At 40.1% G+C, this 21,988-nt stretch overlaps 1 protein-coding gene across 3 annotated transcripts in view; it reads left to right on the top strand.

Annotated features, from left to right (window-relative positions):
• Window positions 1-21,988, top strand: part of BICD1 (BICD cargo adaptor 1) — a 182,125-nt gene that overhangs the window by 121,139 nt on the left and 38,998 nt on the right. For all 3 annotated transcript variants that reach the window (XM_026090975.1, XM_026090974.1, XM_026090973.1), the window contains exons 3-5: window positions 8,282-8,434; window positions 12,055-12,492; window positions 18,206-19,300. In XM_026090975.1, the coding sequence (XP_025946760.1) occupies window positions 8,282-8,434; window positions 12,055-12,492; window positions 18,206-19,300 (1,686 nt within the window). The remainder of the gene's footprint in view (window positions 1-8,281; window positions 8,435-12,054; window positions 12,493-18,205; window positions 19,301-21,988) is intronic.

Raw genomic sequence — 21,988 nt, 5'->3', positions numbered from 1 at the left:
TAAGTCTGAATTTCCTCTCATGCTATTTTAATACAGCTTAGTTCAATGTAATTTCTCTTTCTTCAAGAGAATTAGTGAGGAATATTACAACAATATTTGTTACAGGGTTCTAATATAAAATATGGTTTGCTGTTAATGCAATCAAGATCAAACCATTATTTTTTCATGTGTTCCCCAGACAGTTGCATATAAATACGGTATTAGAGGTTTATACTTTCTAGTCAGTTTATAAAAGAAACAGTGCTCATAATATTATGTGACTGTGGTATTCAGCAGAAAAATTAAATACCTACATAACCAGAACAATCCTTAATTCTCTCTTTTTATATATACTTATATATGAATGTTAATAAAATTGATATGAGATTTATATGTAGCAGGATTTACAACATTAAATACTATGGGTTTCAAACTCGGTAATAAATACCTACATTGACCGTTTAATTGCCTTTGGTAGAAGTTCACCTTACTTCTTTAGATTTAGCTATCTAATTAAATGTCTTGAAAATCTAACGTGATGCAATTATTTGGTGTACTGTAAATGCTTTATTCAAGAACTGCTGCAGGCAAAGGAACTTGAAATATACACCCATTATCTTGATTTGGCTTCTATTCAATATATTATAGCTAATGAAGATGTGGCTCTTTTCAACCTTATCTGTGATAGTGCTATCATTTTGTAAGTAAATCCATGTAAGGGAAAGATTATAGGTACTTAAATTATTTTACAGCTATATTTTCAAAAATCTAAATACCTTGTGCACAGCACTGCCTGTCTGCTTTTTTCTGTTTTTGAGATTAATGAATGATAGGAAAGCTAAGGAGTTTGTTTTTGTGTCAGAATCAAACACACACAATTTCAAAAGTTAGTGATTTCTGCTTTTGGACAATAGGAGCACCATTCTTGCTCTTAAGGTAGTACACCAACTATCATGGACCCTAATGATGCCGTCTGGATGAAACTTTTTGAAAGATGAAATCAGATAAATTCAGATTAAAAAGAGGGATGCAAACTTTTAACATTGAGGAAAATAAATCTTTGAAATAGTGTATTCTGGGAGACAGAGATTTGTTTATTGAAAGGGAAGAAAAACTGGTTCTTTAAGAGATGCTTGGTCCCAGTCTGCTAGGATGTCTACATTTAGGTGTCATCGGGAGGATCAGGGTTGCAAATTCTGTGAAAGAGTCAGACTAGGTCATCCTCAAAATCCCGTTATGGTCTTAAATATCTATGGAAACAAGGAAGATGTCATTCTTTCAGTTCAAGGTGAGTATTCCTATACAGGAGATAGGGAAATTTTAAGGGGAGTCTAGAGGACATCCTTTGGAGGACTTAAAAAAAAAAAAAAAGAAAAGTAGATATGAGAAAATGGTGCTCGCTTCTTCCATTCCCCCTTTCTTCCTTTCTTCTCTCAACTTCCTCTTTCCCTTCAGAATGAAAAATCGGGACTTGCCAAGGGCAAGCTGGGTATCTCAGCAGACCATTACTGGTTTTCCAACACTTCCAGGTGCTTCATAGCTCTGCCAGCTCAGCTGACACAGTTAACAAGGCTATACCTGCGCCTTCCCCTCTCCATGTTGCACAATACTATTCCTGTATTCCACCTGACAACATATTTTGTCTATGCCCTTTTCTCACTCACTGTTCCAGCTGAACCCTTGTCTTTCCTCTCCCCCAGTTTTCACCTTGGCTAGGTGTACTTCTGTCTCGGGGGAGGCTCAGGTCACCCACAGTTGCAGATGGGGTTACAAATGAGAATTGGGAAAAAAAAACAAAACAAAGACCTTTTTGAACCTTGTGACCTGGTTGGAAGAGTTTATGAGAAAGGAAGAGGACAAATCTCCACAATGAGCCATGGCATCTTCACAGGGTCTCCGGAGAGCTCTATTCCTCAGCTCCTTGGTGTCACGATGCGTGCCGGAGGCAGAGTCGGGGCACGGGGACTGTGCAGGCAGGTATGTCTGTGCTCTGCTTTCCCACAGAGCCAGAAGCTGCTGTATATCACCYAGGATCTTCCAGGGTAACCCTGGCCTCCTCTTCCTCCCAGATAATGGAGAGCTGAGTTCGCTCCCTTATTTCTTTGGAAGCCTGTTGTCCTTTGAGGGTGTGAAGCTCTGTGAAGTAAGTGCTTTCTGGCCTCTTCCTCCCCGTATCTTTCTAGACTGCAGGTCTTTTCATTGTAGTGTTTTCCTCATTTCCGTCAGTAGGAAGGAGGAAGCATGGCTTTTCAGTGATATCCTGTTACTTCTTCCTACATTGTGCTAGGGAGAAGAATTTTCTATATGATGCAAAAATAGATTTTCCTTTATATTCTGACTTTTTTTCTTTTACGGAAAACAAAAACATACCTACCACCTATATTCAGAGGCTTCTAAAGAGGAGGTATGTTTTGTTCCAAGAGGTGCTGGTTCTTTTCAAATCCTAACAAGACAGGTAGAAACATTTTCAAGACAGATAACTATTTGTTAATATCCCAGAAAAGGTTATAGCAAGCTATTAAATCTTACAGCCCTTCTGACACTGGGAACTCTGGGATGACACAGCATTGGATGGACCTCTGGTCAGGGCACGGCATGGTGCGCAGATCCCATCTGTGCTGAGGTTCATCACCTCTCCGTTCACCTGCACTTTTATAGAGCCTCACTCACAATGCAGATTCATCAGGCACTGGTAGCAAATCAGGTCTGGACTGTGAACTTAGCTTTAAAAAAATCCCTTGGGTAATACGCCCTAATGTCCCTATCACATTAAATAAACCTACAAGTTCTGGGAATGGTACATACAGTGGACAAAGTTGTATAATATTTCAAGTGGCCAGAACAACACATAGCACAAGTGCTTAAAATCGCATGCACATCTCCTGAGGCGTACAGCATTCACAATAGGCGTACACTTAGGCCAGCCATTATGTGGATCACTAACTCCTCATACAATAGTCTTCCAGGCTAGCCACTACAAGGTATAATTAGGCTATAAATTTTGTAAGGATATACCCTTATTTTCTAAAGGCAATGAATTAAAGATGCTTTAGGGTTTTGTTATTTCTTCCTCATTAGTTTTTCAGGAATTTATTTATACTGTCATGAGGCCAAATAGATATAGCCCATAAATTTAAAAAGAAACCAGAATTATTTATGATTAGAGTTAATTCTCTTTTGGAATGGTCCTAAAGGAGGTACTAAACCTGTTTTTGAGCAAAGGTATTAGTGTGCTGGCAGTGCTCTAGGACCTCCCCCATGCAAAATTAGCCTGTTTGTAATTAAATTTGTACCCAACTTTAATTTTTATATGGTTTGCTTATTATTGCTATTAATAAAACATATGCCTTGTATTTTTCTCTGATGAGTGAGGTAAGTATGGCACATGAATTTTGCAGTAAGACATGTCTGCAAACACATGAGATCAAAGATATTAGTCTAAGCATAAATTTTCAATTACATTCAATTTACTGCTAGTGCAATAAAACTGTCACCAGATCAAATAGGGTTTTGTACTGCATCAGCCATAATATAGTGCCATTAGATCTGAAGTATATAATTTTTCCACTGTTGTCCTTATTCATGAATTATAAAGGTTATAAAATCACACACAACATCATGATATTGCATGCATTTTCTAGCAGATAAGTTGTGATTAAATCAGGGTAGTTTGAAGCATCTGTCTAATTAGTTTCTGATTGCAAGGCTGTTCTGCAGTGTGGAAAATAGTATGTTTTATTGCAGTAAGGACTGGAAGTCTTTTCATTAAAATTTACATGAAAAAAATGTAGGGAGAAAGCACTAGTTCAACATTTTTTGGGGGGTTGGGGGGGACGGACAAGAACCAAGAGAGGAAAACCAGAACTAAACTAAAAAATGTCCTTTTTGTAGTCCTAGGGAGATTGAAAATGAGCTGACGGAAGGGCATTCACTTTAAAAAGAAAGCTTCAAAACAGCACCAGTTTCAAAGAAGTTCATATGTCTTGGTCTGTGGGTCCATCGTTCAAGAAATCAAAGCTACCAGAGCTGACTTCTCATCTTGGAATGGAGAATACCCGACACTGGGCCACTGTCCCTTGGCCAATTTGCTCTCCATAGGTTTATTGACATGCCACAAGAGGCAAGCTGCTTCCTTGGGTGAGGGTGTTCCAAATTGAAAATGGCCATGGGGAAATTATGGTTTTTTTCGTAGTCCTTTCTCATCGTGTGCAAGATGAAATGCTTCCGTTCTTTCATTTTGACGAACCTTTTCACTTTGAATTATTTGAGCCAACACAATACGTTATAGTGTGTCTGCACACACAATTAATACAACATGCTCTGTACCTAGCATATAGTATACAGCATTTTAAAAGTCTAAGTTGAATCAAAAATGAACAGAACTCCAATATATTGCATTAAATTCTGTGAGAACTGCAGAAGTTTATTATTTAATGCTTAATTCTGCTGATGCTCAGAGATCTGTGAGGATTAAAGTGCTGCTCATACTATAAAGACATTTGCCCCTGTAAAGCCTGGAGATGTCTTTCACTTTTCATACATGGCAAGTTTGAAAATATATCTAAGTATCTCTGGATAGGTGACCTAAACAAACTTTATCACAACTGGGGCCTTCTGTTTTTCATTTCTTATGATTTATTCTGTTGTGTATAGGTCCATTAGTAGTGCATTGAACAACATGACTGACGTCTTCCACAATTAGTGCTCGTGTATAATTAGATGCAATGCTGACAAGGACTCTCTTGTCTGCTATAGTTTCACGGAAAGGCCTTTTCCGTCTTTTTTGGCACAAATCCATTGAAACTGTGGCACCATGTTCTTCTAGTGACTGGGATTGAAAATAACTTCCAGCCATTAAAACATTTCTCATGTATCATTAGCTCCACCTCTTGGATTAAACTGGTTTTCACAGATACAGTAGTTCATAGGGGAAACCTCTCTGGAGATGTAAAATAATACTGATGCCCTAATAAAAGTATCTGGACCAGTTGTCTTATCCTGGAAGTTTAATGTTCAATACTTGACTACTGGTACGGTTTAATTATGAATCATTTTGCAGATTGGAGAATAATTTGGGCTGCATTGTCCTCTAGTGGCTCATGTAGATAACTGCCCTGCTGGCAGACTCCTTTTGGCTTGCATTTTTTTATCTTCTCGTACAGTTTTCATACAAGTCCAAGTCACCTCCAGAGAGGACCGGTACAATGACCAAATATGAAGTTTGCATCATACTGCCAGTGTATCAGTACAGCAAGCTCTGTCCTCTATAACCATATAGTGTCTGCTGAATAAATTTTTATTTTAAACAGTTATAAATAACAATAGACATTTTTTGAGAAGGTACTGTCTTTAATAAGAGCATCTGATGGAAACAAATATATTGTGCTTCCTGAAAGGAAAAAGTACAAACGCAGCATGAAATTTTTTCAATGGGTGAATAGTAGTTTACTTCCACAAAATAGAACAAATAGAGATCTCACATGAATGGAAACAGTGTATCACTCCAGCATGTCCTGTGGCTACTCACTTGTAAGTCTTGATAATGCTAAGATTTTGCATTGCTCTTAAAGCCCTGCCTTTCATATAAAGCAGTGAAAGCAATAGAGCACTTTGCAGCTGGATCTTTGCCAGCGTAATGCAGACTTTCATAAATAAGGGAGCCCAGAGCATGGAGAATAATGCTATGGCATTTTCAGTGAAGAAATGCACATTTTACATGAGAAAAATATTGTATCATCTTTTGAAGCTGACATGCTGAGTTTGTTTTGCCGTTGTGCCAGAGTGGTAGGATTGCGTCCACCCGACGTAGACCCTTCAGGTACAGGCGGAAGGATCACTGTGGGCAGAGCTGTGGCAGGCATGGCAGATGGGAGGCTTTGGCTGGTGACTCTTCCCTTTTCATTCTGTTTTTTGTTTGACCGAATACCATGAATAATGAGAAAGAGAGGTTGCTCTGTAGAAATAGTTTCTGTGTGTGAAAGAAGAGAAGTGCTATAAATGGTTCTGTTTATACTTCCAAGGTTATGTGGGAGAAGCAGTTACACATGACGCAGGAATGTGTTTTCTGTCTTCTTAAAACAGTGGTGATCCACTCCAGCAAGATGATAGCTCAAGTCTTCTGTTGCTGTTTGCAACACTAGAAAAGAGTACTTCAATCTTGCAGGGTTAATTTCAGAGGCTTTTTAGAAGTAGTGTGCCTTGTAGTCCATCAGGGAAGTAATATATTGTGATTCAGCAAAAGATTTTACCCAGGTCCTCCATATCTGGCTGCTGTTTTTTTCTTCCTCCCTTTTCTACGGGGTCTTCCTTGTGATGGCAAAGCCTGTTTGGAAGATGGGCAGAGGCTCTGCCGCTACCTTCCTGGCGTGGTCATGGGGAATTCCCCCCAGCGGGATACAATGCCCAGCCCCTTTGGGGCAGCTGCCAGGAAGGGCTGGGGAGCGAGGTGGGGAGAGCTCTGCAGCGCACCCTCGCCTTCCCCACGGCCACGGGCGAGCCGGGTGCCAGCCCCTTGCTCCTCATTTCCTGGGCTGATCATCTTCCAAACACCAGGAGACTTAATTACGTTTGATGTAGAGGAGTGGGGGGGTTGKTGGTGGGCACACGGTGCTGGGGGCTTGCACGGACACCCACGCACAGCAAGCTTCAGCGGCCGCCGCAGCTGCAGGCGTGCTGACAGAAACAACATGCGTAAAGGCAGCTCTGTGGGATAAAACGTCTTTACCTTGTGAAATGAGCTGTAGTGCTATTACAGTTCACTCAGACTACTGAGCAGAAGAGTCATCTTTTAAACCAAAGGTGTGCTTTCTGTTAAGAAATCCTATAGTTTCTTTATTTCTTCTTAATTAGCTTGGGGCAGGGAGGGATTTTTCCTTAACAAGCTTCATTTAAAAAATTGCTTGTTTGTCACCCTTCCTAACTGCTACATCAACATATATTTTTTTCCTGCTTCGCAGTGTTATTTTCCAGGATTTTATCATTGTTTAACCTGGTGCTAAGCACAATTCTGTGTATCCTCAATTCAGATCGTATTGTTTTATCTTGTATACACTAGCAGGCGAGCTGTGTAGATAGAAGTATTTAGAACTCACTGACTGCAATTTCTGCTGTAATGACTTCTTTAGTAATTCACTTTTCAGGTAGGTACAGGGCTCTGCCTCCGCACAGAAGTCTCTTGCAGCAATCGGTGGCAGCTTCCCCGGCATGCTCTTCCTGACATCCCAGCAACGATGAGGGTCTGCCCCATCATTAAAGATGCGGGAGCTTATCTCTCCGCATTACGTTTGGTCATCTCCCCAGGTGGAGCTGCTGCTGCCGCTGCCACAGCGCTCATGTTCTTCCTGGAGGCAAGAGGGAGATGTGACCGATTATGCCTATTCCTATTAATCAGGAAAATATAGGCTTCTGTTTAAAGCAGGGGTGGAGACACTTACTGGCCATAGCAGTCACCAGTCTCTTCCAGCTGTGTTTGAATTCCGTGTTCATGTCGGGTGTTTTAATTCAGGGTCATGTCATTAGAGCTTCTAGGAAGATCCAGGTCTTTCCAGAAAGGCCAGACTCTTGATGTAAAAAATGAGACACACTGGGAATCTGATAGAAGTAATTTTTGGTGAAATTCATCCCTTGTGACCTCTCTTATAAGGTTGTGCAGGAACTGCACTTGCTAATGGGAAAATTGAAACAATGACCTTGTGTATTCTCAGACATTCTGGCTTTAATTCTTCTCCATCTTTACTGGCTGATGAGCTCCACAGAGCAATGGATTTTTCCGTTTTTTGAGGACTGCTTTACAGCAGTCTGCATGGCAAGGTTCCCCCTGCACCAGACACACACATACCTATATTTCTCTTTAATACCTGCAGATACAAACATGTGAGTGCATCCTGCTCAGTAACAGATGTCATTACAGAACAGATACCGTTATTCATTGCTCTTCTGTGTGAATGCAGAAAGTGTCCTTTGGTGGAAAACAGGAGGTAATTGTATTTGGACGCAACCATGTCGTATAGCAAATAAAACTAATGAGATGATAAAGCCTTGCCAGGTTTTCCATTTCAATAAGCATCTAATCTTGGAACTGTTTTAATCAAGCTTCCTTATCATATGTTCTCATTTAGGCATTGCCAGTATACACCTGAAATTACAGTTTTGCCTGAAATAAAATGGTGATGCTGTTTCAATATGCACTATTAAATCATTTCTATTTTAGGATTATTTTTTTGTGTGGCCTTTTCTCCAGGCAGTGTTTATCATTAAAGTGGCCATGAATGAGTGGTGACATACTTGCATTTTCTCTCATCAGAATAATGAAATGGTGGAACTACAGAGGATACGAATGAAAGACGAAATTCGAGAATACAAGTTTCGAGAGGCGAGACTTCTACAGGACTACACTGAACTTGAAGAAGAAAATATCACTTTACAGAAACTGGTGTCCACGCTGAAACAGAATCAAGTAAGCATCAAAAGAGTCCAGGTGCTATGCTGAAAAATGACACCATTTTCCCAAATTTCCATAACATGATCTATCAGAGCACTTTAATAGAAGTTTCTTTGTATGTTTTCAGTTGGGTTTTTGCTACACACTTATTCTGTAACAATGTTATTGGCCATTTTTGAGATATGGGGAGGCATTTCCCTCAGTTTTAGGAAAATCCTGATGGCATATATCTACACAGAACTTAGTAATAGCAGAATAATTATTGAAAATAGGTAGAACTGTAGCTTTTCGCTTTCTGCTTTTCCTCTCCTCCATCCTTATACTCTGAACTCAATGCCTAACTGTGGAGTTTAGCCCTCTGTTTCCTCTCTTTTTGTTTTCTGCACTCTGTTTCCTCTTCTGAAGTGGAGAAAAGAGGAATAATGTTCTCCCTGTTCTCCCTTTTTTCTCCTCCTGCACCAATATTGCTCTCTTCTCAGCAATGCTAACCTGCAAGTTTGGCAAGCTTCAAAAACAGGAGTAGGGATGTCAGATGCTCCCGGTTTGTCTCTTAACTTTCCCCCATTACGGCGATTTGCAGCTGACAGCAAGCCAACACACTGTACTTCTCCCTGCAGTGCAGAACGTGCCCTGAGGAACCATGATGTCGCAAAGCCCCGTTACATGCAGATGCAAACAGTAGCTGGGTCTGTTCTCTTCCCCCTTGCGAAAGCACGGCTTCCTTTGCCGCTGGATGTAAATACTGCTGAGGAAGTTAGCAAGAACACAGTTGTCTTTCAAATTGAACAAAAGAGATTTGTTCTCATGTCAGAAAAGTTAATTTGCCATGATAAATAAGTAAGTATCCAAGTTGGATGACGAAACAGGTTTTATCTTTTTAGACGCCTCCCAGACCAGCATAAGATTATAYGTGTAACACCATTTCCTTCACTTCTAACAGATTGTAGCACTGCTTTGCAGTGCCTGTTTTATGTCTTAAGCTACTGAGTGGCTCAATTAGGGCTTTAATCAAAAATAAATATAATAAATATTTATTTATAACATAAAAATAAATATCTAAGATTGTCATGGTTTCTAATGGGAGCCTGTTAACAAAACTGTCTTATTCCTGTAGGAATATGCAGTACTCTATTTTATTTATTTTTACTGATATTTTACACTTCTAGCACAAACAAGATGATTGAAACATTTAGAACAGTAGGGGAATATACAGGTAATAGAAACCGGTACATCATTTCCCTGATTATGAAGATATCATGACTTTTGCACCCCGAAAGTAAATTTCTAGCCGATCATCTCTGTGTCAGAGTTATTTACCAGGCCAGCAAATTCTCCCTTTGAGGCATATATTTTTTCCTCACTAGCCTCACAGGGGGCATTTTCATGCTATCAGGAAAAAATGTAAAGACCCCTTTTTGGACTGTCCACCTGTTTCCACCAGAAGAAAATCTGTTTGCAAATGTTTGCAGTACTGTCTGTCATAGTCTTTCATTCATAATGCATCCAAATACCAGCTGTGTGTGGAGAAAAGAAGCATTGCCACATTTTGAATGACTTAAAAAATCAGTCATTTTCTCTCACATTTCCATGCTCTTGTAATTCCTAAAATAGCTTTGATCTACAAGAGAAAATTTCAAGAGCATTTTATTCTTTAATACTTTAATTAATAAAACCATATGTTATTAGTCTTAGTGATAAACTGTGATTATCTGTGCTGGTCTTTTTTGTAACTTGTTTTCTTGTAACTTTTGAAAGCAAGGATCCATGAGATGGTTACCATATGGATAATATTAACCTCTGGTTTTCACGCAGAATTTAAATGCAAGAAGTTAGGTGTTTTTGTGTCCTTAGGTTATAAATGTAGCTACTAGGTTGGATTTTATAATGTTTTAGATGGACATCTCCAGTCTAAAAAGATTTCAAGTTTCTAAATGCAGATTTCAAAATACCCTAGATTTTCCTTTTCTTTTTAATGTTTCCCAATATAACATAGGAACTTTCTTTGTTGTTTGATGTTTTTCCATTCTCTGAGTTTGAAGATTAGTGCTTCAGTTTTTAAGTTTGCCTTTGCAAAGGCTTACAAGTACAAGACTTCTGACAGGTTGATAAATATTCTACTCCAAAAGGAATGGTTGATGTTTCTGTTTTTACCAGAACCTTATTATAGTTCATTTAAAAATATACATACATATATAAAAATATAAATGTCAAATGAAAAATAGATTGGCCTGTGCCTAAAAATAGCAGATAGTAATGCATATAAATTCATTAGAATTAGAAATGTCTCAACAGAAAAGATTTTTATAAAAGCATGAAAATTCAATATTTCCTTTTCTCTTTCACGAAACTACTGCAAAATTTCTTCTGATATTGGGAAATTTTCCATTTAGAAATTAAAATGTGGATAAGTTACATGGATAGAAATAAATTAAAAATCAAAGTGTGATAATTTTTACTGGGAGAGCTGGTCAGGAATGGACATGTAACTGTATAAACAAAGGTCTTCCTTTTGGTTGTTGTGGGATTTTCTAGCAGCGGAAAAGAAGATGAGGGGCAGCAAGATGAAGCATTCTGCTGCRGGGATCTCCTGCACCCTCTAGACATTGCTGAGCACCTGATTTACAGCTAGACTGGTTTCCCTGTGCTTTGCTTTGTGTTAGGTGCAACACAGAGGCTTGCACATGTCTCCTTCTATAAACACGGGAGCTGTCTTCACAGATTAGAGAAGAAGCTGTTTTCTTCCGCACACACTGCCAATAAATATATTGATAAAATACTGCACCTAGGYGTGGGGCTGGGTGCCTGTGCTCTGGGAAGGCGAGAGACCAGTTAGTCCCTCCAAGCCTGACCAGTTCACTGGGGAAAGCATTTCAGCAACAGGTTGCCAAGTGCTTGGAAATGGCATCCATACGCACAGTTCAAGCACTGTGTGGCTGAACGAGCTAGTTATTACATTTCCCTGGTAGTTTAAAATCTCTAACAGTTTGGAGCAACTTGTAATTTGAATTGATTGTGTGATTAGTCTGCTGTTTCGTTTTTAAAATTAAATGTTTCTCGAATAATGGAGAAGCTTGTGCGACACATACAGAGAAGGCTGTTGGGCCTCTCCTAAGAGTTTTGTACCTTCCATCCATAGATTTCAGCACTACTAAGACACCAAGATACTTTAGAGTATCCATGCCTGAGTGACTTATATCCGATAAGAATTTAGATATGAAGATTACAGTCATCTTCAGAATACTGACAATTAATAGCTCAAACCATATTAACTTAAGATCGATACATATCATGATATACCAACACTGCTTATGGCAACTCATAATAAATCTCTGAATACCAGGACACCTGCTACTAAATAACCTTCTTTCCATGAAATACATTTTTTTATTTTTTTTAAGCTACTTGGAAAAGGGGTTTTATTTCTTGATTCTCACCTGCTGAAAAAACGAGCAGTGCAGTATTCAATAGAGAGGTCCACTTGCGTTTTCTGTGCAGCCTGTTTTTGCAGCCATAGGCAGTGCCTGGTATTTCAAATTGTATTTTCTGTAGCACCTATTTCAATAAGGCTAATGAATGGCAGGTTTTCATGACTCAAGTTTTAGTATTATGAATGTTCTTTGTCTTGTCTAATTCAGGTTGAATACGAAGGCTTAAAGCATGAGATTAAACGCTTTGAGGAGGAGACAGTGTTGCTTAATAGTCAGCTAGAAGATGCCATCCGGTTGAAGGAGATTGCTGAGCATCAGCTGGAGGAAGCCCTGGAAACTTTAAAAAATGAAAGGGAGCAAAAGAACAATCTGAGGAAGGAACTCTCCCAGTATATCAACCTCAATGATAGTATGTATAATAACCATATTAATATATCAGTAGATGGATTAAAGTTTGCAGAGGATGGGAGCGAGCCCAACAATGACGACAAAATGAACGGACATATCCACGGGCCTCTTGTGAAACTCAACGGTGACTTCCGAACTCCCGTGGTTAGGAAAGGGGAATCTCTGCACCCAGTCTCGGACCTCTTTAGTGAGCTCAACATATCAGAAATACAGAAGCTGAAGCAGCAACTCATGCAGGTAAGAGCTTAATTTAATGTCCTGATTAGACACATCTTATGGAGTTGAGTACCAGCTTTTGCAGTGACCTTGATTGCCCCCAGTGATGTTCTTGACCATGTATGTTCTATTCTCCACTCTCTGCTTTGGTGTTTTCTTCATGTCCTGTTTTTGATTGAAATACCTCTAGAAACAGAATACCTCTGTGTGAACACAGTGTGATCTGAGTTGATGTTTAGTGGGAAGAGGAGAAAGGGACTGAGATACTGTAGTTGCTGATGGTCGGATTTTGGTGTCATTTTCCTGGTTTAATAACAGGAAATGTTCCTCAGATTGCAAGTGGAGTAAAGCACTCTTCAATGTGAGCAAAGCTATCTGAAAAAAACACTGAAATATAGACAGACTCAGTTATGCCCCCTGCAGCTCAGAGGGAGTTTTTGCCATTAACTTCAGTTTGAACAGGATTTGGCATACCATCAAAAGAGAACAAAAGGAGAGGGATGTTCTTCTTAATAAATGTTAACTCAGAGAGCGTGTGGCGTGTGAGATGTCAAAGAGTGGCGCTGGCCACGCTGGCTTTCCCGGCAGAGGTGCACGCTGCAGGGAGCGCCTCTGGGGAGCAGGCAGCGAGCGGTTCGTTGTCTATTTGTCCAAGCCCAAACTGGGCATAATCAGAATCAGAGCTTGGGAGCGATCCGGATAAAAACTCAAGTTGCCAGCCCCAATGTTGACATCATCTTAGAAGGGGTAAAATACAACACGGATATATCAACAGCTGCCCAAGCTGTTGAGCGTCTTCCATGCCATAGGAACTGAAAGGTTTTGGCACCTTCAGGGAAACATCCAGCATTTTCTAGCTGTGGGCTTCCAAAAAATGCCTCTTCTAAAGGGAGACCTGCCTAAAATGTGAAAGATGACCTGGAAGTTAAGTTGAGCAAACCCTCCCTTCAGTGCTTGCTAGAGAGCAATAAAATCCTACATGGTATGTTCTGTATTTGCTGAAGAATTAAATGTTTTATTTGCTTCATTACCAAATGCACTGTGGGAAGGTTTGATCTGAGCTATGACATGGAAAACACTGATTACATGATATCTAGTGCTTTGTACAAATATCTTTGATACAACACATACGTAATTTATCTGGAAACTCTTGAAATTTGGAATTTTATTTCTGTGGAAAATTCTGTCAGAAACTGTCCCAATATTCAAATATAAATTTTGTGCATTTTTGTGTGTGTATGCATATATATACACACACAGATGTATGGATGAATACATATATAATATACACATATATTTATACGTGTTTATTATATGCAGCTTTTGATTTCATTTAGAAACACAATATGAAAAATTAGAACAGCTTCAGAAAAAATGCTTTGAAATGTTCACATTTTAATATACGGTTTAAACATTTTCAAGCATAATATACAATGAAATTTATGCAATATAAATTTGGAGTGAAAGTTGTCTCAATCATCTTTAATTTTAACATTACGTACTTGTTTTACACCTTTTTAAGAAACAGCCTTCTGAAAGGGACTAGCCACAAACTGTCCATCGTAAGACTGTAGCGCCCTAGAAAAGAAATAAAACTGTTTCTCAGTCACAATGGCTTTGCTGGGCTGTGAAAACCTCACACAAATAGCAGCTACCATTGCTCAGTGTGCCAGTCATGGTAAGAGATCTAAAAAAGAAAGAATAGACCCAGTAAGAAACCTGATTTCCTTAGATACTGAAAAGGCTTACTGCAAAACACTGATGTGCAGTTTTTTAAAGTGGTCGTCTCTGTTTAGTCATATCAGCTTACCTGGGGTCACACAAATTAAATGTGAAAATTTCCTCCAAGATTTTTCTGCATAGTCGATTTGGGGATTTAATTGGGTTCAAGCTGGCAAAAAGTAATTCTTCAGCAAAACTGGATTTGCTCTCTTTAGTGGTGTTTCTGCCATGTGTTGTTCAGTCTGTCACGTCTCAACATCTGGTATATATTCCTCCTGTTTTCTCTGAAGAGGCTGTGGCAGAGTTGCTGAAGAAACTGTACATCTCTTGGGAAACATTTTTATATCTATAGGACAACAGACTCCTTTTTTTGAGAGAAGAAAACTTTGCTATTTTGTACATGTGTGTGGGAAGCTTTTTCACTCTTTAATCTCAGGAAGAAGCCCACACTAAAAAAAATTATTGTACACCACAAATATAATTCCTTCAGCAACTTTTGGGACTCTGCTGCTCCATGATCTGTGTTCATCCCCAGAAGAGGTGTAATTGCAAGTGCTCATTTTCCCTACCTGGATCTTTTAAGCCCGGGAGGAAACAAAAGTCTGGCTGAAAATTCTTATATTCCGTTTGCTCAAGGAATCCTCTGCTCTGCTTCCCTGTCTGTTATTCTGTGGGAAGAATCAGTTGTCTCATTTTTAGAGCCTAGTATTCTTCTTTTCCTTCCACGGTGTTGCTTTCCATATTCTTGAGGCCAACATCCTCACTGTCTTATTTGAAAAAATTAGATTAAATTCTCTTAAAAAACAAAAAAAAGTCAAGTAGCACAGATTCTCTTCTGCAACTGTCTAGTACTCTCTGATAAAAAAGATAAGGCTGAGATTCAGGGTCCTTGAAGTGAATTTCCTGTTCATTTGGTGCATTCCTCCACAGGAATTGTTCGCTGAGCTACTCATATTAATAAAAGGTGGGGGGGATGATAAATCGCAATGGTTAAATTGGTTCCCATAATTGCAAACTATAGAACAAATTGGGAAGGAAATCTCCCCAAACTGAAATCCTTGAAGGATACACCAAAAATAACAGCCTATTCCCAAAAGTTTGCTGTGGATGGAAATAAGACACAGTGTTGTCTAGAACAAGAAATATAATTACTGTACTTAAAACCAGCAGAGAGTCGTTAGTATTCAGATGGTGTCCTCAGGGCTCAGTTTGAGCTTTGTTTTTTTTCCCCCCTTGAAAGTAGAAGCACGTACTTATACCTTCAAACAGAAGTAGATTAGCTTCATCCATTATTACTGGACTATAATAAGTGAAAGTCAGTAGGTATATGTATTTCATTTTACCTACTGTCAAAGTTGGTGTATGGGTTTTAGATGTCAGATCTTTTCTCTGGAAACGATCCTTTCTTTTTAAGCTCTTCGTCTATTATACCAGTCTGAAACCCTGAAAAGAAATATTTGTTTCCAGAACCCATTTCTGTTCAGCAGAGAAAGAAATGATCATAAAGATCCCTGTTAGTTCTATTATAATTTTCCTTCATCGTAGAATATGACAGCTGAGATCAATAATCTGTCGGGGTCAATTCTGTCCAACTTTTTAAGCAGTCACTGAAAGCCAATGTGGAAGCCATTAACACCAGCTTGCTGTATCGAAGGAACGGCTCTCTGGCTGTAAGCTSTGTATTTGTTTTTACACTAGTGGAGTCGACTGTTATTTGCGTGCTTCCAAGGCTTTGAGCATACCCCCAGTGCAACTAAAAACCTTAAAAAGCCAACTGCCTTTGATGTTATACATGCTGTTTCAGTCATAAGGTGAGATGGTCCTTTAAATTAACTGAAACTCATATTTTCATGCAAGGTTTAGCCCACCTTATCAGGCTGAAGGAACAAATACCTTCATTATCTGATGAGAATAACGCAGTTAACACCCAAGCCTGCTATACCAGGTGGTAACAACCAGAGTTCAGCTGAAAGTTTCCAGGGAGAGTAGACCTGCGGGAGACTGGTTGCTGAAAAAGAAAAACAGGGGAAAGCTAGTGAAAAAGCTTTGACCAAATAACTCTCCGAGGCTCCCTGGGGCAGGTCTGACAGAGAGATCTGTGGAGAGCAGTCACCTTTTAACAAGACGGTCTTGGCAGAGAAGAAGGTCACGCTATTTTGGACTTTCTGTTAATAAACCAAATTCAGAAAGAGTACGCTGACACTGGGAATGAGCAGTAATGGGGAAGAGAGGGAAGCTCAGACAGCAACCGGGGAACAACGTCAGAGAAAGGTACCACTGTGCTCGTGGCGCTTGGCTGTCCTCTTCCATGTTGCAGCACAGGTTATGTAGCACCTAAAATGGAGCTCTCACTATCTAAGGAGTCAGACTTTTCCTAAATCATTAAATAATGATGAGGTTTGGCCCTGTTTTTTCTTTGCAAGTCGTCACTCACCTGTACAGAAGAAAACTAGGCCAATTTTTTAAAGGTTTTTAACATGGTTTCTATTTTTGTTCCTAGGATTTGGTGGCTGCAAATGATTAAAGGTTCTAATAAAAGCCATGTTTTGAAAGCCTGTCTATAAAACCAGGGGATCAGCATATGCTTCAGTACCATAATACGTTTCAGCAGCAGCCACTGGATTCCTAGTTATGAGATAACAGGATTCTGAACTACTGCTGGAACATTTTCTGAGACAGCATTAATATTCTCTTAAGTCTCTAAAAGACTTTTTTTTCCCTTTGGCAAGTTTCACGATGGCTGGTTTGAGTCTTCCAAACACTAGCTGGGGAGATGCCGATAGCAAAGAAAATCTTTTTTTAAAGGGTTTTTCACAACTGACAGCTTTGATTTCTCTGAATTAGTAATTCAGTTACCTATAAAGGGAAYGTGGAACTGCCAATTTCACTGCATGTGTGAACACAGGGCTGAGGTATTGCAGCCGTGGGAGAGAAAGAGCAGTAAACCTGGGTTCAGGATTTCCACAGACACCCTGATCCTGCTGCAAAAGCCATGAAAACAAGAAGGATCCCATATATTTTTGCCTTCCTCTGGTTCCCAATTCAGAACTGGACAAAGGCACAGAAAAAAAAAAGCATGGAGCATTAAATTTAGAAGTTAAACTGGAAGTCTTTCAGGGGTATTACCTGAAAGTAGTAACAGACCAAACTTAAAACAGTTATTCTTACTCACTTGCTTTAAGATGCTGTTTATTAAAAACTCTAGAGGAGTGCTCCATGACATCTTCTGCTGTTCAAAATCCAGATTTCAGAGGGAACTTATCAGGTCAGAGCCAGTGGTTTGTTAGTTATACCACAAATCCTGCTTTTTCTCCCTTGTCCTTAAATGGATGGATTTTGCATACAGTTAAATGTTGGAGAAGGGCAGTCCTGGGAGCTGCATGTGCTCAGTGTCCCAATCTGTGTTATATTCACACATGGTAGCAATTTAATCTAATCTATGGAAATGTAGACAGGCATTTATTTACTGTATTTGCACTCAGCAATCAAGCACTCCTTTATGAGTGTTTGCAACAGTCCAAATATATAAATAAAGATTTTGAATGAGTGGTAGAGCTATTAATGGGAAATGTAAATTCAAACTCCATTGACAAATGTGTATGTATCAGTGTAACATGTTATAGTTGACATTATTGCAGTTTCTGCCTATTAAAATTCAGGATATATCTGTTCTAATAAATTCAGTATTATCACTATTTTAGGTGACTAGGCAGAATTGCTTGGGCACCAAGTAATTCTTTACTGGGCAATGTGTAAAAAATCACAACCTTGTGACATTGCAAATGGTAGCAAGGAGTGAGACTGCATAACTCCCTACAAGATCAAGATATCTCTGGGACTTAATTTTATGGATGAGGGGTACAGGTACTTCAAAATCTCCTTGAAGACTTTGAAGCCCTCAAATCGTGTGTGCAAAGTGGGGGAGTGGAAGAGATGGATGTGATTGGCAGAGTTTGGTGTTCGGCAGAAAAGTACAGGTAGGATGAAATCTCTTACTTTGTCTCTGTTGCAGGTGGAAAGAGAGAAGGCTATTCTCCTGGCCAACCTTCAGGAGTCTCAGACACAGCTGGAGCACACCAAGGGAGCGCTGACTGAGCAACACGAGCGAGTCCACAGGCTCACAGAGCATGTCAATGCCATGAGGGGGCTGCAGAGCAACAAGGAGCTGAAAGCAGAGCTTGACTGTGAGAAGGGCCGAGACCCTGGGGAGGAAGCACACGACTATGAAGTGGACATCAATGGCTTGGAGATCCTAGAATGTAAATACAAAGTAGCAGTTACTGAGGTGATTGACCTTAAAGCTGAAATCAAAGCCTTAAAGGAGAAATATAATAAGTATGTGGAAAACTACACTGAAGAAAAGGCCAAGTATGAGAGCAGAATCCAGACGTATGATGAGCAGGTGACAAACCTGGAGAAATCAACCAAGGAAAGCCAGGAAAAAATGGTCCACATGGAGAAGGAATTACAAAGGATGACAAGCATAGCAAACGAAAACCATAACACCCTCAACACCGCCCAGGACGAGCTGGTGACCTTTAGCGAGGAGTTGGCTCAGCTCTACCATCACGTCTGCCTGTGCAACAACGAGACACCAAACAGGGTCATGTTGGACTATTACAGGCAAAGCAGAGTCACCCGCAGTGGAAGCCTGAAGGGACCGGATGACCCTCGAGGTCTCCTTTCTCCACGGCTCGCCAGAAGGGGAATGGCATCACCAGTAGAAGCCAGGACCCCGACCGAACAGGTGACAAAAGAGGGCACAGAGCCTGGCAAGGAACAGAGCCCAACAAAAACACCTACAATTTCTCCTGTCATCACAGCCCCTCCTTCCTCCCCAGTCTCTGATACTAGTGACATTCGCAAAGAGCCGATGAACATCTACAACCTCAATGCCATAATAAGGGACCAAATCAAGCACTTGCAGAAGGCTGTAGATCGGTCACTGCAGCTGTCGCGCCAGCGTGCAGCAGCTCGGGAGCTGGCGCCCATGATTGACAAAGACAAGGAGGCCTTAATGGAAGAGATACTGAAACTGAAATCACTCCTGAGTACAAAGCGGGAGCAGATAGCAACCCTGAGGGCAGTGCTGAAAGCCAACAAGCAGGTAAGATGCTAATAAAACAGTTGGTCAGGGCTGACTGTTATTTCTACCGACTACTTACATGCCTTCCCAGAAGTATTTTTGGGGGAGAGATTTTACTCATAGATTATTTATGCTCTCACTCAATCATGGCGAGCTTAGACCTTTCTTCCCTCACACCCCAGCTGCTCTTTGAGTGCTTGACCCAGCATTCATCAAGTGAACAGGCAGAAGAGCTTTTCCTGTAGCACAAGATGAAAGACGAGGGGCAGGGAGGGGGTCAGCCAGAATCCACCCTGATGTGCAGGGCTTTAGCGGGAACATGAGGTGCCATAGGCTCCAGAGAGTGCACAGCCCTCAAGTGCCAACGGTTGAAGTGTGACGCATTGGATTTATATGGCATTGCTTAACCAGGACACCTCAAAACACTCTGCAAAAGTAGATCTTTTCCCATGTTAGACTTGATTTTCACACTGTTAAGTGATTTGTCCAAAGCTGTGATGTTATCAGTGACCCTTAAGATTAGATCCAAGTTCTTCATTCTTCTGTACTCCTTCCATAACCAGTCTGATGCTTACTACCTCATTGTTCTTTCAATGGAGAGTGCTTTCTGCTAAACAGATTCAATGATTTACCTCTAGAGGATCAACAGTATTTAAATGACTGGATTCATCAGCACATTCTAACAGGGGGACAAATCATTATTACTGCAAAATGAAAAGATCACCAAAACTGGAAAATGAAACAGGCCGTCTCTGGAGAGGCTCTGGAGTACACTGAACCCTTGCTAATCCGGGGTGTTCTTGTAGGGATTAGGAACACAAGGACAGAAGAGACCACCTGGGCCAGCACCCCCAGCACCTCAGGAGCTGCAGGCAACCCCACTTGTGGGATGTAGTTGGGCAGACTGTACATTTATTTGCACATTATATCCTCTCAAACCCTTTGTATCCCATAGATTCCAGGTCTGCAAACACTTTAAAAAGTTAAATTTAAGCATGCAAATGGTTTTATTTACTCTGTTGCATCTCTTTATACCCTGAATTAAGTAGGAATGTAAAAGGCTGCAGGGGAAGAGTCATCAAACCAGATTGCCTAGGAATTTTTTCATCTAAAAAAGTGCAGTGATCACCACACGGGGGCATGAATCTTGATTAACAGCTTAGACTGCTGTTATCTGATGACAGTGATGCTGTTTCAGTGTTAAAATTCCCAATAGTCAAGTAATCTGAAGTCTAAGTTTCAAATTAAAATTGGTTGTTGGATCTTTAGCTGGATTTCTAGACTGGGGATTTAAAAATTGGAGCAATATTTCAATACACACTGGAGTATTTTATAGCATTTTCCCCCCAACTATAATATACATTCATTATTAATTTAATTAAATGCTATCTCTCACTGTAGTAGCTAAGCAATAGTAGTTCTGAGCCAATATATGTATATTTGCCATGTAATTAAGATGTATTTGAGGCATGACTTTAGATTCCAAGTTAAAGATTTTTTCCATTAGCATAGAGCTATCATTTATTTTATAATATTACAAGAGAATCTAGCTCAGTCTTGCTCTTTCCATAGTTTTTTTATTACTATCAGAAATAAAACATCATCTAAAACATGTTCACTAAAATGGGAAAGATAGATTTGTTGCATAAGAAGAAGATATTAAGTAAACTTTTATCTATTGGATAAAAGCACAAATACTGGTAACTGTATAACTGGGTGTAGACTCTTGCAATACCATTCATGCAAACCAAATACCAACATCCTGAAACTTTCAAGTTAAGAGGCATAATAATATAAAAGGAAAAGATAAATTAAAAGTTACAGAGACGGAGGAGGGGGGTGATTTTTTATTACGCTAATAGCAGTACTGCCAGCCAGAAATGATGGGTGTATCCTAAGTACCCAAAGCACACTTCATGTTCAAAAAAACATGAGTCAAACATGAGTCACCCCTCTAGTTCTTCCCTTCCAAAATAATAAGATTTAAGCAGCCATAGGCTGGTGATTTTTTTCTCTGTGGGTTTTAGCTTAGGAGATGAGCCTATACAGGACAAACGGTTTGGTTTTGCACATTTTCTTTAAAACCACAAGAGCTGGAATTTTGATTTGTTAAAACCCTTCCTCAGGTCCTAACAAGGCTGATACTAGTATGAAACAAGGACTTTTCGTCATTCATATATTAATACAAGACAGTTGCGGTGCTGCAGCTCTGAATGCAGAGCTGCGGGCAGGCCACCAGGAGAGGCAAGGTCACCGCCGACGAGGCAGCTAGGTGTAGCGGCTCTGCTCTCAGCTTGCCGACGGGGCAGATTAAAGCAGCCCTTTCCTGGGCTGCAAGATCTAGAGAGCCTTAAACATCACCAGGTCTTTCATTAAGGTCTTTGATGTGGCAACTCAGTTTGGGTAATTATGAAACAGACATGAGCAGTGTAAGGAATTTTGTCAATTGCTTAAAAAAAGGACCCCAGTTTCCAGCGGGTTAAATAAGTGTGTCTTGCTCAAGGCTGTGGCATGCTCCATGATCTGCCTCAGCCTGTTCAGACCTTTGAGCTGGATGAAGCCAGGCCCCCAGCAAGAAATGAAAGGGGTCCCCCAACTCGGAGCAGTCTTCCTCCACTGCCCGGGTGGGAAACATCTTGCTGCCTTTTGGGAATTTTATACTTTGCACAGACAAGTGATCAGGAGGGACCTTTTGTTCTTGCTGAATTC

The sequence above is a fragment of the Apteryx rowi genome, unplaced genomic scaffold (assembly GCF_003343035.1).
Source record: "Apteryx rowi isolate R43461 unplaced genomic scaffold, aptRow1 scaffold_888, whole genome shotgun sequence".
Lineage (NCBI taxonomy): Eukaryota > Metazoa > Chordata > Aves > Apterygiformes > Apterygidae > Apteryx > Apteryx rowi.
The sequence above is the reverse complement of the archived record's forward strand: the minus strand, read 5'-3'. Positions and strand labels throughout refer to the sequence as shown.